Source organism: Passer domesticus, chromosome 5 (genome assembly GCF_036417665.1).
Source record: "Passer domesticus isolate bPasDom1 chromosome 5, bPasDom1.hap1, whole genome shotgun sequence".
Taxonomy (NCBI): domain Eukaryota; kingdom Metazoa; phylum Chordata; class Aves; order Passeriformes; family Passeridae; genus Passer; species Passer domesticus.
The window spans coordinates 13756826-13770251 of NC_087478.1; the positions used below are offsets into that span (position 1 = coordinate 13756826).

General features: G+C 38.0%; 1 protein-coding gene across 1 annotated transcript in view; it reads left to right on the top strand.

Moving 5' to 3' along the window:
* Positions 1-13426, top strand: part of SLC2A13 (solute carrier family 2 member 13) — a 139472-nt gene that overhangs the window by 83268 nt on the left and 42778 nt on the right. The window contains exon 5 of the mRNA XM_064422064.1: positions 11895-12058. Coding sequence (XP_064278134.1) covers positions 11895-12058 — 164 coding nt within the window. The remainder of the gene's footprint in view (positions 1-11894; positions 12059-13426) is intronic.

Genomic DNA, 13426 nt, shown 5'->3' on the forward strand with positions numbered 1-13426 from the left:
ATAAATAAATAAATAAATACATATAATACATACATATATACATACATATATATAAATGCTTTTATCTATATATATATGTAATAAATAGTTTCGTAAATAATTTGCTCCAAACATTTTAGGCCATATCTGAGGAAGTTAATAGAGCCAGAAAAATAGTGCAAAATATCAAAACAGTCTCCCAGCATTTAGGTGAATTATCTTTAGTCAGGACTTTTCCCACAGAAAGGGGAAAAGCCTATTCATGGACAACTTTCTTTGAGAAGATTTTTTAGTCTTCCCTTGTCTCATAAGCCAAGTGTGTCTGCTCAGTGAACTGCTGCTGTTTCATATTTTTGTAGATCTCTATCTTCTGTTTGCATTTTGGTTCTCCTCCTGTAAATGAAATCTTGCTCAGGACTGCTAATTGTAATGTCCTCAGGCAAGAAGATCTTTCTTTTGTGCCAATGAAACTCATAGAAATTTAATTTATGTGATGGGTTTTCTCCTCTTGGCCTTAATGTTCCTGCCCTTCTGGGATTAATTTATCTTGGCCACTTTGAGAAGAAAAGGACTTTTATTGCAGTGTTATTTCTGAAGTCCTCCTTAGGAGACCAACAGAGCCAGTGCAGTGAGGATCCACAGTCAGAGTGCTCAGCTGCCTGATGCAGAATGCTTTGTGAAGCAGTGTATCATCTGTCTTGCATGCCATGATGGCAGTTGTCCTCTGTCACTGAGCTGTCAGGTCAAGATGCTGTTTTTAGCTAAGGTTGCTATTTCTAAAAGGACCTCTGGGAAGGACTGACTGTCTGAAAGCAGATGCCTGTTGCCCTGTAATTGCTACTTCATTAAAATATTTCAGTTACAATTCTTGTATGCCCCTAAGTTCTCTAGATACCTGACATGGAAACTGTCAACTGTAAAGTAAATTTTGGTTCAATGTGACATTTTAGAGCAAAATCCCAGTTGTGGGATTTGAGTTAAAGCTGTCAAGAAGACTGGCTTCCTCTAGAGACCTTAACCAATGCATCTATATTCTCACTTGAGTTTCTCTACAGTTCTATACTTCTATCTCAATAAAAATTTCATTCTGATTTCCAAGTAACCTGTCTAATTAGAAGTGAAAGGTATTTGCCAGATAAGCATTTCAGTAGAGCCTGCTGGATGAACTGTGAATATAAACTGAATGGAGTTAAACACTGCAGCCTACAAGCACTGAACACATCATCATCATCAAAGAGAGAAACAAAGTCCAGAATGAAAAATCAACATTATTTTTTGCATTTTTGGTAATACATTTTTGCTGGTTTTTTTTTTTGTTTGTTTGTTTTTTTTTTTTTAGATTGTAATCAAAACCAGGTACAGTAATTACTCTTTTGAATGCACTAGGGCTGAATTACCTCTGCCTGAGGCAACAGTATGCTCTGTGCTACTTACTACATTATTAACATAAGACCCATAAGATTGTTCTAAACAAACCTTGCCTAGGTTGCCATTTCTTCTTACCTGCTGAGAGTGGTTGAATGTTGAAAAATGTGTACAAAAACAATTACTGTGTAAAGCATAATTCATCTGACAGAAAAGGTAAGTGCACAGTCAGTGTGGCAATAGGACTTTTTTCCTCTTTTCTGATTCCATTAATTTGAACATTTGACTTCTCTGGCTTTCTGTATACATTATGTTGAATTTTATATACTTGGTATTGTTAAAAAAAGAAAAAAATACAATAACTAGTGTGTTAGAGAAGTCTTGAAAGTGTACTTTTTTTTCCTTCCCCAATCCAGGAATAGCTGAATCATAGGAAGTTTCAAAAGGGAGACCATTATATCCATTGACAGCAGTAATTACTATTGGCATATGAATACAGGAAAACATAAAGCTGTTTCACTAAATGAACAATTTTGTGGTAACTGGCCTCAAGGCTAATAAAATGTATTTGTGTAATTATTGCATTTTAAAGGCTTATTTGAGAAGCAGGATAGTGCTGCACTAAGTGATGTAGAAATGTAAAGCAGAACAGCTTTTGGTTCAAGAGATTACAGTTAGAAATTATTGAATACAGGAGTGCAAGCAAAAAGAGAAAAATTAATTAAAGTGTGAAGAATATTTAGATAAAATGGGATAAATAGGATACAGTGCATTGATTTTATAAAGCAAAGTCAAGCTGTAGAACAACCAGATACCTATTCTTTGAACATGCAAGTGGCTTTGATAGAACAAGACAATGTTGAAAATTTCTTTTATTTGGAAAGTTTTGATTTTTTAGTTCAGCTTTAGTTTGAGGATAGGTGGCATTGCTCAAGACCTATAAGATGAGTAAAGGTATAAGCAAAAATGTTGTTACAGAAGGTTGTGAGAAAAAGCTACTGGAAAGATGGAAAGACTATCCTTTCACTGTGGTCCTGTTCATACTTTCACCGAGTTTGATACTATCAGAAATCAGATCTTTAATGTTTTAAAATGGTCTTAGAACTCAAAGAGGGAAACTTCCAACATAATATGTAGCAGACTACCTGCATATTAAAGCTTTTATTTTCAGCACTGTTAAATCTTGGTTTTATTATAAATATATATATTGAATATATACATTGATATATTGATGTAGTATTAACATGGGAAATCCCAGGGCCTTTTCATCATACTAAGATGTGTGTAATAAATCTTTATTTCCACAGCATATTCTGCTTAACTCCCAATGAGGCCCTTTGTTCTGTACCTGGCTGAGAATTGTAGCACCCTGGGTGTTACTGTTTGGTACATTAAATTAATTTCCAGTAAGGAAATATATGCATCAATGGGTATAAAACAGGTTGTGTAGTCAGGATATGACTGGATTAATTTTTCACTATGTTGTAGCATTAATACACAACTCAAGAAATTTTCTTTATTATTAATTATTCTTCCTTATTCTTTGTCTCCATTTCTTTAGTTAAGAAAGAATACCTTCATTTTTCTTCACTTTGCTCTTGTGATTAGTGTTTGCCAAGTGCAGAGCTTAGTGCTGATGCTATTACTGCAGCCTTTTGAAGCATTTTTCAAGTACTTGTCACTTGAGCACATAAATGCTGAAGTTGTGCTGAGAATTGTTGCACGTTATGTTCAAAGCAGAGCCAGTCCGTCCGGTCATTCTCTCCAGAAGAGGCTCCTCATATGGAGAGGAGAATGACCTTGACAGCACTTTATTAATCAGAGTCTGAAAGGTAGCAAAAGACAATTTTAGCTTCTTAACACTTCTAAAGAAAGATCTGGGTTTCATTTTCATTCATTGCCCTGAAGAATAACCTGGCTCTTCACCTCCCCCTTTTGGACATTTCCCCCTGTCCAACATGTTTCTGAGCTGTAACACAGACCTCCAGCGTGTACTTGTGGTGAGCAGAAGCAGAACTGATCAACACCTACATTGTCTCCCTTTTCTGTCTGATTTCGAGTATTATCCACGTATGAATCTTCTCATGAGAAGTGTGGAAAGGTATTTAAAACTTTGCAGAGAAGAAACAAATATGAAGAAATTAAATTACATCTCCAAGGTCATAGAACTGAGATTAATATTTAGATTTTTTTCTCTTGGCATTGAGCTCCCATGATGAATTCTGAAGGACAGAGAACATAAATTTAATGTAGTCAAGCTGTCCTTGCACATAGAATAATTGGTCTGAATTAGATAAGCTGCCAGGGATTTAAAACTTGACAGCTTAATTAGTTGCAACAAGGAAATGATAAACATGAAACGAGCTTTACCTGGAGGTAACAAAGCAAGATTGTGGATGTGGAAAGTATTTGCACATTATAAGCAGTTAAACACAAAGACTGTTCTGTATCTATCCTTTGTTGGGTGTTTCCAAGTAACAATGATTTATTTCAGAGAGAAAGTAAAATGTATTTTCAAAAGGGACTCCTAAAAATATCTAGCATAGAATATTTTTAGCTGTTTATTGACTTTGTGTTGAAATTTTCATTCAACTTTATCTAAAATTTTCTTTTATATGTATTTTCTAGCAGCTTCACTGAATTTTAAACACAAACTATATGTAAATACTATACATAAGACATAGCAGTAAATGGTGGCAGCAAGTTCTCTCCTATATGGTTAAGTCACATATAACTTTTAAAGAACACCATAAGATGCTCTGTATAAATTAGAACAGAATTTCCCTGTTGAACAGAAATATACAGAGTGTAATACACTCCAGGGATTATCAGACAAATCTGATGTGCAGCATATGGTTCACAGATTAAAAGGTTCCTGTTCTGCACTGTTGAGAATCTAGCTCTATTACATTAGCCTTTAGCTCTGTATTACACGAGTCTTTGCAGTGCTTTATGTAGCTGTAGCAGTTTTGATGTGGTGCTTAAGCACTGTGTACTGAAGAGAAGAGCAATGTGTTTGTTCCTTTCCACAGGTAGTGCATTCACAGCACACTGGAAATTTATTGTAGTCCTCTGCTAGAGGTTTGTTTCATAGCTGCTGTAATGATAATTGTTCTTACCATTTATGAACAGCCACTGGTGCAGGTGTCACCAACTTTGCAGCACTGGTGAAATGTTTTTGCACTCACATAACAAATAAGAAAGTGCCAGCTAAAAGCTAAATCCTCGGAGGAGTGAGTAAATTCAGTTTCCTCAGGTAAAATTGCTGAAAGAAGCTCAGCTTCTGCAAGTGGTTCTCTAGTGGTGCTAAAAGCTTGCTCTGGGTCTTTACAGCTGATATATTTTTCTATTAAAGGTTTTGGACTGGGAATGATACTCCAGTTCTCACCTCTGCTGTAAGCAGAGCATCTCTACAAAGCCTAGTCAGGGCACAGAGTGAAACAGCATGGGTAGGAAGAGGTCTGATGGAATTCTGAGGCTAGAGCACCAAAAATTGAGACTGATGCTTTGTTTATTGGCAGAAAAGCAGAAATGCATAGTTGGGATGCTTGCAGATTCATTTTTAGTAAGTGAGAGGGAAAGAATGAAGCTATTCTGACAAGTTTTACTGTTGAAACTGAAGAGGAAATTTCAAAAGCATCATCCAAGTGCTGCATTTGGGTAGATTAATCATTCAGACATCAGAAATTAAATCCTTTGGGGTTTTTGATAGTCATTTATATGCTACGTTAACATAAATCCTATGGTTTTACCCATCCTGAACATGAAATGAAAAAAATCTGTCTGCATTGGTGATTCCACAAGATTTCTACAAGAAATTTTTTGGGTCTGCTGTGATTTTTTCCTTGCTTTGCTAGAACAGATGGGACAAAGGACAACAAAAAAAAAATTGTGTAATACAAGCAGACACTGTTGAATTAATATTCACGCTGCACATGTTTAAGTTTGCTGTGCAATTACATTTGTTTTCTAAGCAAGGAGAATATACAAGTCTGTTGAGATCTTGATGATGTGCAGTGTATGTCTGAAATCTATCACAAGGGTAATATTTGATTGTATGAATATTAAAACCTGAGACTGGATTTAGAAATTTCAATTAAAGCACCACAAGTGAGTGGCATGAATTTGAAAGACACTGAACACCTGCCATTTCTTAGAATTTAGGTCCAGAAAAATCTAAAAATATTAATTCCTGAATGCAGATTTAGAATGGTCAGTTGAGGTTGTCAAAATAGGATATTTTTTGCCAAAACCCGTACTCCTGAAATGGATTTCATCTGCCACCACAAATATGAGCTCAGATGGAGTCATTCCACAATTATCTTTTGAGTTTATTTTGTAAACAGTGCTGAAATTTTGGTAATATGGGTACATCTGTGCATTTAAGTCCAGGGAAGATTTTTGTGCCAGTTATTTCCCAGATTTTTTTTTTTTTTTTAATACAGGACATATGCTTAAAATTGTTGCTAGTAAGGGCACTGTGCCCAGCAGTGACTGCAGCTACAGTGTACTCCTGTGCACATATGCATGCTGCTATTCCTCATTGCTCATCGTGGAGTTTTCCCTGAATGAATGTGGGATTGGTGCCAATAGGTTTTTAAATGGGGTTTTTTTTGTGTGTGTGTGGTGTGTGTGTGTTTCTGGTGCTGTAACAGGCTAATTAAGAATGGAATGAAAGTATATATTTAATGTAGCATGGTTAAAGAAGGCTTCCACCATTTATTCCAGCACCAGGTGTATGTGTTGGGGTCATCACAGGGCCTTTGGGGGTTCCTCCCTGCCAGTGCAGCAGTGCCAGAGCTGCTGTGGCTGCCTTGCTCTGTTTGGGCACTTCCACCCTGCCCCATGTGCCAGGGCCTTTCCCAGCCTCACCTTGCAGAAGAGCTTTTTCTCACTGAGTCTTTATCTGTTGGCCTTCTCAACTCTCCTGCCCTTTGTCCAGCCCTGTGTCCCTAGCAATGGAGTCTGAGATTGGTTGTTTTTTTTTTTTTCCATTGGTTTTCTTTTCAGAAGGACAGTTTGTCATCTCAGTGGCTTTACTTGTGGTTAAATTACTTTTATCTGTTTTGCATCCTCTTGCCAGAAATGCAGCCCATTCTCTGGCCTGTTATGCTGTGCAAGAAAAACATTTTTAATGCAATGTCTTCTAATTAAAATTGAAAAGCATAGAATCACACAATGGTTTGGATTGGAAGGGACCATAAAGACCACCCAGCTGCAATCCTCTGCCATGGGCAGGGACACCTTCCCCTAGACCAGGCTGCTCAAAGCTCCACCCAACCTGGCCTTGAACACTTCCAGGGATGGTGTGTCCACAGCTTCTCTGGGCAGCTCTTCCACTGCCACACCACCCTCACAGGAAGGAATTTGATCCTAATATCTAATCTAAACCTACCATTCAAGATCCCGTTGCTCTAAGCATGCTCCTGGCTCTTTTGAGACTGTGTCTACAACAGTCCCATTGTTTGCTGTTGGCCTTGGCTTTATACACAAGGGCTAGCTTGATTTCTCTCTTTTTTTTTTTTTTTTTTTTTTTAGTGCTATGTACATTCTGCAAGTCTGTTGATTTTAATGAGGACTGATTTCATTTTTTGGGATCCCAGAGAACTTACAGCAGGCATTAGAATACCCTGGAATATTAAACCTAATTTAAATTTAACTGAAATTGTCAGAATAAATGAATAATTGAACAAGGTATGTTTTGTGAAACACCTGGGGGATTTTCTTTCCCTGCTTTTATACTCAGTAATTTGCAGACAGCACTTATCTGCATTGAGGCTCTGGAGTGTCATTATTCTGCTGCAGGTAGTACTGGTGGATAGCTGTGACTAGAATAGTCATTCTTCTTCCTCCTCTTCCCCAAAAGCCCCAGTGGTCTCCATTTATAAAACAGGGATGGCAGTGGTGATTTTCTTTCGTAAAGGTTCTGATGAAGAGTTAGGCACTCATATATTGAGTAAAGGCACTAAAGACAAGGTGGAAAAGTTGATATTACTTTGCTTTTTGTGGCAGTGCAAAACATACAAGTGTTATGGACTCTGATCTATTTTTAATGTGCTGGAAACTGATCTCTGTTTTAGGAAGAGAAGGAGAATGATAAAGACTTTGTTCCTTCCAGTGCTTTCTTTTAATCTTCAGCTCTGCCTATTACTTTTCAATTTACCTCTTCAATAAGTTCAACCTATCTCTTCTATGGATTTTAACTGCAGAGTTCTGTCTGAAAAATGTACAGAACACTATTTTATAGACTGATAGATAGTTTGGTATTATTTTATTGCCTAATATTCTTTTATTTTCATAAATAGATCCAGCTCTTTGTATTTTACTGTTTTTCTGTTATGAAGAACAAAACAACTTCTGTCCCCTAAAGTTTCAGGTGAGACCTGTGAAGGACCCACATGAGCAAGTGAAATAAGTGAGTGTGAAAAGCACACTGACTGTTGGCAAAGAGATATCTGGTGCAGAGCAAATAAATTAAAAAAAAAAAAAAAGAAAAAAAAAGGAATTTTTCAATCTCACAGCAGATACTGCAACAGTATTTTCACATGACCAAGTAGGGTCACAGTGTGTGACAGTACTGTGGTAACTTAAGGAAGTTAATTTCTTTCTGTATCTCGGTGATCTTAATCCTCTAAAGGTTTTTAATCCCTGTCAAACAGTGGTACACTTATTTTGCTTAATAGCTATAGAGTTTAGTCTGTTTGGACTCTAAAAAAATCCTGTGTTTTCTTAATTGCCATAATTATATGGTAATTTTTAAATCATTTTCATGTACCTTATACATGAATAACACATGCTGAATCAGAGAACATATTGGATGTATATAGTTATCTGTCAAGCAGTACTAAATTCTGTGTTTGTATTACCATAATATATTGATTGTAATAAGTGACATTCACTGTGTAACATTTCAGTCTGTGCTGAAAGCATTTATAACACAGTACATTGTTACTGCCAGACAGGGAATTTGAAGGTTTAATTTAGTTTAAGTGTATAGTGGCAGCTCCCCAGTTTACCTCGCAGGTACTGATTCTGAAAAATCCATTACAGACGTAGGGATGATATGGCAGCCCTTTCCTTGAAGAGCTCCTCAGGTTTCTGTAAAGAGAGCCTTAGATTTATTCATTACTTTTACAAGAGTTATAAATTCTGTCCAAAAAGGCTGAAATCCTGAGGCAGAAACTTTTTTAGAGTGGACTTAGTGTTTAGTGGGCTGGAGCAGCATCTTGTGGAAGATGGGACACTCAGAGCAGTGATGGCACCTTATGGACAAACATTGATTTTCCCTGGGAGCTGGAGTGGTGGGCAGCTTCTCTGCTGCTGAAGATGCCACGCTGGGAACCCTGATGCATCCTGTAAGATCTGCCTGTAAGATCTGCTTGAAGGGAGGAAATTATCTTTTTCTTTGAACATTCAACATTGTCACTTTTTAGAACAGCCTCACTCATTAAAAGAAAAAGGGGAGGAAAAGTGGTTTTGGGTGCTTCATTTCCTTCAAAACTGTGCATTTTCAGTATAGAGTCAAAAGATTAGTCTGAGGAGGCTTGAATGTGGATGTGGTTTTGGGTTTATTTTTCTTCAGTGTACTGCAGCTTTTGATATAACAATACATAATGTTGAATTTCTTGATAATTTTGACATCCACAGAAATCAACTATATTAAAAATCTTTCTGTATATATCCAACTCAGTTATTTTGTGTGGCTTTGTATTTTCATGTATTTATTTGCTTTCTAAGATACAGTATTTGCTTAAAAATTCCAAGGATTCACATGTGTTTTAAAGTTTCTTTACATTTTAGAAAATAAACTAGGATTGCACAGCTTCGTTACTGAAGCTGTATTCCCTGCAGGACTTGCAGTATTGGCTGTGTTTGTATAATATCACAATTTAACCTTTTCCTACCACATAGGTTTTTTCCCTTGTCCGGAAAAACTTGAAAAGACTGATGTTTTGTTACATTAATATACAGGCAAGGTTGCACAGACTTGTATAAAAAATGAGTACACTAAAACAGGTGAACATAAGCAAATATATTTAGTAGTTATTATAATCTCTGTAAGTGCCCTTTTAAATTTTGGAAATTAAGTTGCTATGCTGTAGTAACTATGAACATCACTGCTCAACACCCAGGCTTTGGTAGCTTGGCATTTGGATTTGCAGATTTTAAAGTTGCCTGGTTTATTTTACACAGAAATGAAATATGCTGTTTATTTATGGATAAACAGCAAGCTTCTATTTGAAAATATATAACCTGTGAGTGCAATAAGCAACCAGAAGGAATGATGGGGGCAAAAGGTGCATGTTTGTAGGGATTTGGCAGTAGACATCTACATGTTTTTATGTGATTCCTTATTATTTGCTTTTTTTGACTGTATAGACAGTACATTATACATTGCTGCTGACAACTGGCAATTTCTGACTTCCCAGTAGAATTGGATTTTAAGAAGAATTAGATGTGTGGAGTTAAATTTGGCTTCCTGAAACCTTGTCTGGTGGAAGTAAATAGGAGTTTCATAGTAGGTGTCAGCACCAACACTTGACATTTGTTATTTTCCTACCCTTATGCAGAAAAATAAATATGTATTGGGAAATCAGAGACTGGGTCATTTTGGTGGGTGAAACAGTGCAGCACTATGTAAGTTTTGACAGGCAGTTAGCAATTTAATTTAGAGTGCCTTAGGACACGAGGATTTGTTAATGTTTTGATGTCTATCCTTCATGAATCTTCCCTCCCTAAGAAGCTTGCTGGGATCTCAAGTGTGCAGCCCTTGGACAGGAGCTGAGCCTGGATGGGTCACTGCAGCCTCTGAGGGTGGGCAGAGACCGAGCCTGGCTCAAGAGCACGGGGAGCCATGGGGCCTCAGTCCCAGCAGGCTCGCTCTGGAGGCCCTGGCTGGTTGTGAAGGCATTGCCTCACATGGCTGAACTGGGGAAAAGGAGCTGAGCAAGGGGGAATCTCAGTGCCTTGTGGGTGAGAGGGTAACATCCAGCATAGTCATGGTCACTTACAGGTGGTACTGTCTCAAATGGTGTCTCAGCATATTGCCCCATGATGGGCTGTTGATTTGAAGTAAAAAGCAGAATGTGCTTGGAATAGAGCAATGGGAGCTGCTGATATTCCTGAGGGTAGCACATCCTGGCATTAAGGCAACAAGGGGACATAAAGCAAGCTACATATTTGATGCAGTTTGTTTGAGGGGAGGCTCTCTGGGGAGTCCCCGGGGGGGCCCTAAGCTGAGTGTTGGCTGGCAGCAGCAGGCAGGCAAGGAAACTCCACACGGCTTCTGAGGGTGCTGATTCTGAGAGTTTATTGGGGGTCCCACCCCCAGGAACAACATGGTTACTGAGGGAGAAGGGGGGAAGGGGAGGGAGATGGGGAGAGAAGGGCCAAGAGGAAATCTCGTCTCCCTCGCACACCTTAACAGGGAAATTCAAAGTGGGTGCACAATAAGACTTGGGCCCATGGGGTTACAGATGCACGAGACTTCAGGGGAGGATCACGGGCTAGGAACAAACCGTACATTTTGGAGGGGCGAGACAGAGCATACCATTTAACTAAAATGCAACCCCGCACATATTGACCAGAGACAAAAAGAAGCTTTAACATTCTTGATGGTTAATCCTGTGTGATAGCCTGTTGACTGCAAGGTGTTTGAGGGCTTGAGTATTCAGTATTTCAGTCAGCACAAATTAATAGAAGCTGAAAAGTGCTTCTACAGCATCAACAAAATTACTCATGTTTCTTTGGGCATTTATTTAGTTCTCCCTGAGAACATGGGCACAAAGTCTGTGTTCATTTGATTGCTGTGAAAAATGGTAGAAGGCTTCCACTCCCCTCCCTTTTCATTTTACTCAGTTCAATTTTTTATGAGTTATTGTTTGTGTGGAACAATTGATTTCATTTAGAAAGAAGTAGAACATTCTGTCAAATGCTCCTGTTGGGTGCAGATTCACATCCCTGCAGTGTGGTGCTAAGGCATTTCATAGCAATCATTTTTTGGTTAAGTCAAAAGTAATGCCATGGAGAGGGTTTTGTGCATCTCAGTGGCACTGAAATAAGACTGCAAAATCTAAAACCAAGAGGATGCAAGTGTCACTTGCAACATGTTGGATGCTGTAGATTCGTTGTGTATGACCTTTAAGAGGACTGAAAATCTATTTGATTTTGAGCTGTCTTTCCCTAGACAATATACAGACTGATAAAATCCTAAAAAGAGCATAAAACAATGGATGAATATGAAAGGCAGATTAATTTAAATTAAAAATGAAAACCCCATTTGTAGCAGAATATGATTGACCGTTGAAAATATAAACAGCCAAGAGAATGGCAGTTCATCTCTTGATGTCCTCCAGTCAAAACTTTAGTCAGGTGCAAGTTATGCCTTGGTTATGCCTGATTTCCCAGGGTGATTGTGTGTCAGTCTTCAACTGCATTATGCAAGAGGTCACACTTGATATTTGTTATCATCTTTTTCAAACTGAATCAGAAACTATAACATGAGCCAAATTGAAATAAACAGTGTTATTTGTTTCTCCCTCCCTGCACAGGTACTACAGTGCTACCATTTTGCAGATGTCAGGAGTGGAAGATGACAGGCTTGCAATCTGGCTGGCTGCACTGACAGCATTTATAAACTTTATTTTTACTCTTGTGGGAGTCTGGCTTGTTGAAAGAATGGGTCGGCGGAAACTTACACTTGGTAGCTTAACAGGTGAGTGTTTCATTAGTGTATTACATTTTCCTCATAATTATTACTTAAAAGAAAATAAAATTTCAAGTGCAGTTTTTTTCAAAGTAGTCCTCTTTAAAATTACAGTGTTGATGTCATCTCTGAAACCTTATAGGTTTTCAAGTCTATTAATAAAATACCACAGCTAGAGGCTAATTTAAAAGTGTCAGCCAGTTATTTTTTCAGGTGACTTTCTCCTTGAAGCCATGTTTTACAATGTTTTCATTTAGCCCTTTTTTCCAGTTTAAGGAATGAAATGCCTGGAACATCACAAGTAGTTAGCTTTTAAATCTCATCTATAATTTTGGGCTTATTAACTGGAATTCAGAACCATCCGATGAAGGTGCACCAGAGAAAGCATATTGCATAGTCCTTGCAGCATTTTGTAAAAAGTAATGCAGTTCTCTGCACAGTTACTCAGAGACAGTACAGTAAATACCTTACATACATTAATCTGATTTTAATTCATCTCCAGTATGAGATACACAAAGACAGAATTGTGGTTTTGTATATTTTGTCCAAATACTCAAACACCATAACTCATCACATAATCTCTTCTTGAAAGCAGAGAAAGGCACAGCAAGCAGCCTTCCTATGTTGCATGTGTCCTGTTAGGATGGTAATTCCCTGCTTATTCCTGCCTTCTGTGCTCGTTTTTGCTGAAGTGATCTGTGACCAAACTTGCCTCTGGCTGAATGTCTGGAAGCTTCAGATGTTTCCAAGAACAGGGTTTTGTAGAGAGAAACTGTTCCTGCTCCTCTTGAAATAGTGTTCACAAGTGTTTAGCTATAAAGCTTTAATGTCTTCATATTTTGTTCTGCTGTTGTTGTCAAGGATCCAAATTTCTAGTTAGTGCAGCACAGCAGAGAGGGACACCAGCTGCCATGTCACTGGATGTGCAATTCCCAGCTCTCAGCTGAGCTAATCTACACTTGAGTATTTGAATGTGTTTATATAGGCAGAGCAGCAACAACACAGTGACTCAAAGCATGTGTCTCACATTTTAAAGATATGAAGAAAAATCTCAAATTGCTACTTTTAGTCTGTTCCACATCAGTTACAATACATCTCCCTTAAATGTCCTTCTGTGCCTCCAGACAGTCTGTTGTCTTGTCTTTCTGTGGCGTGGATCTCTCCAGGCCTTGCACTGACACTTCTGATTCTTGGGTGCTGCCTCTCCTTTAATGCCTAGTGAAACAGAGGATTGATTGATTGATTGATTGATTGATTTTTTTATTTGGCCCCAATAATTTTATAAGTCTGGCCAGCCCCCTCAAAGAGTTTATTGCTTATCTAGACCCAGCTGTATAGCTGTGATAACCAACATGGACTTTTCATATTACCAGAACT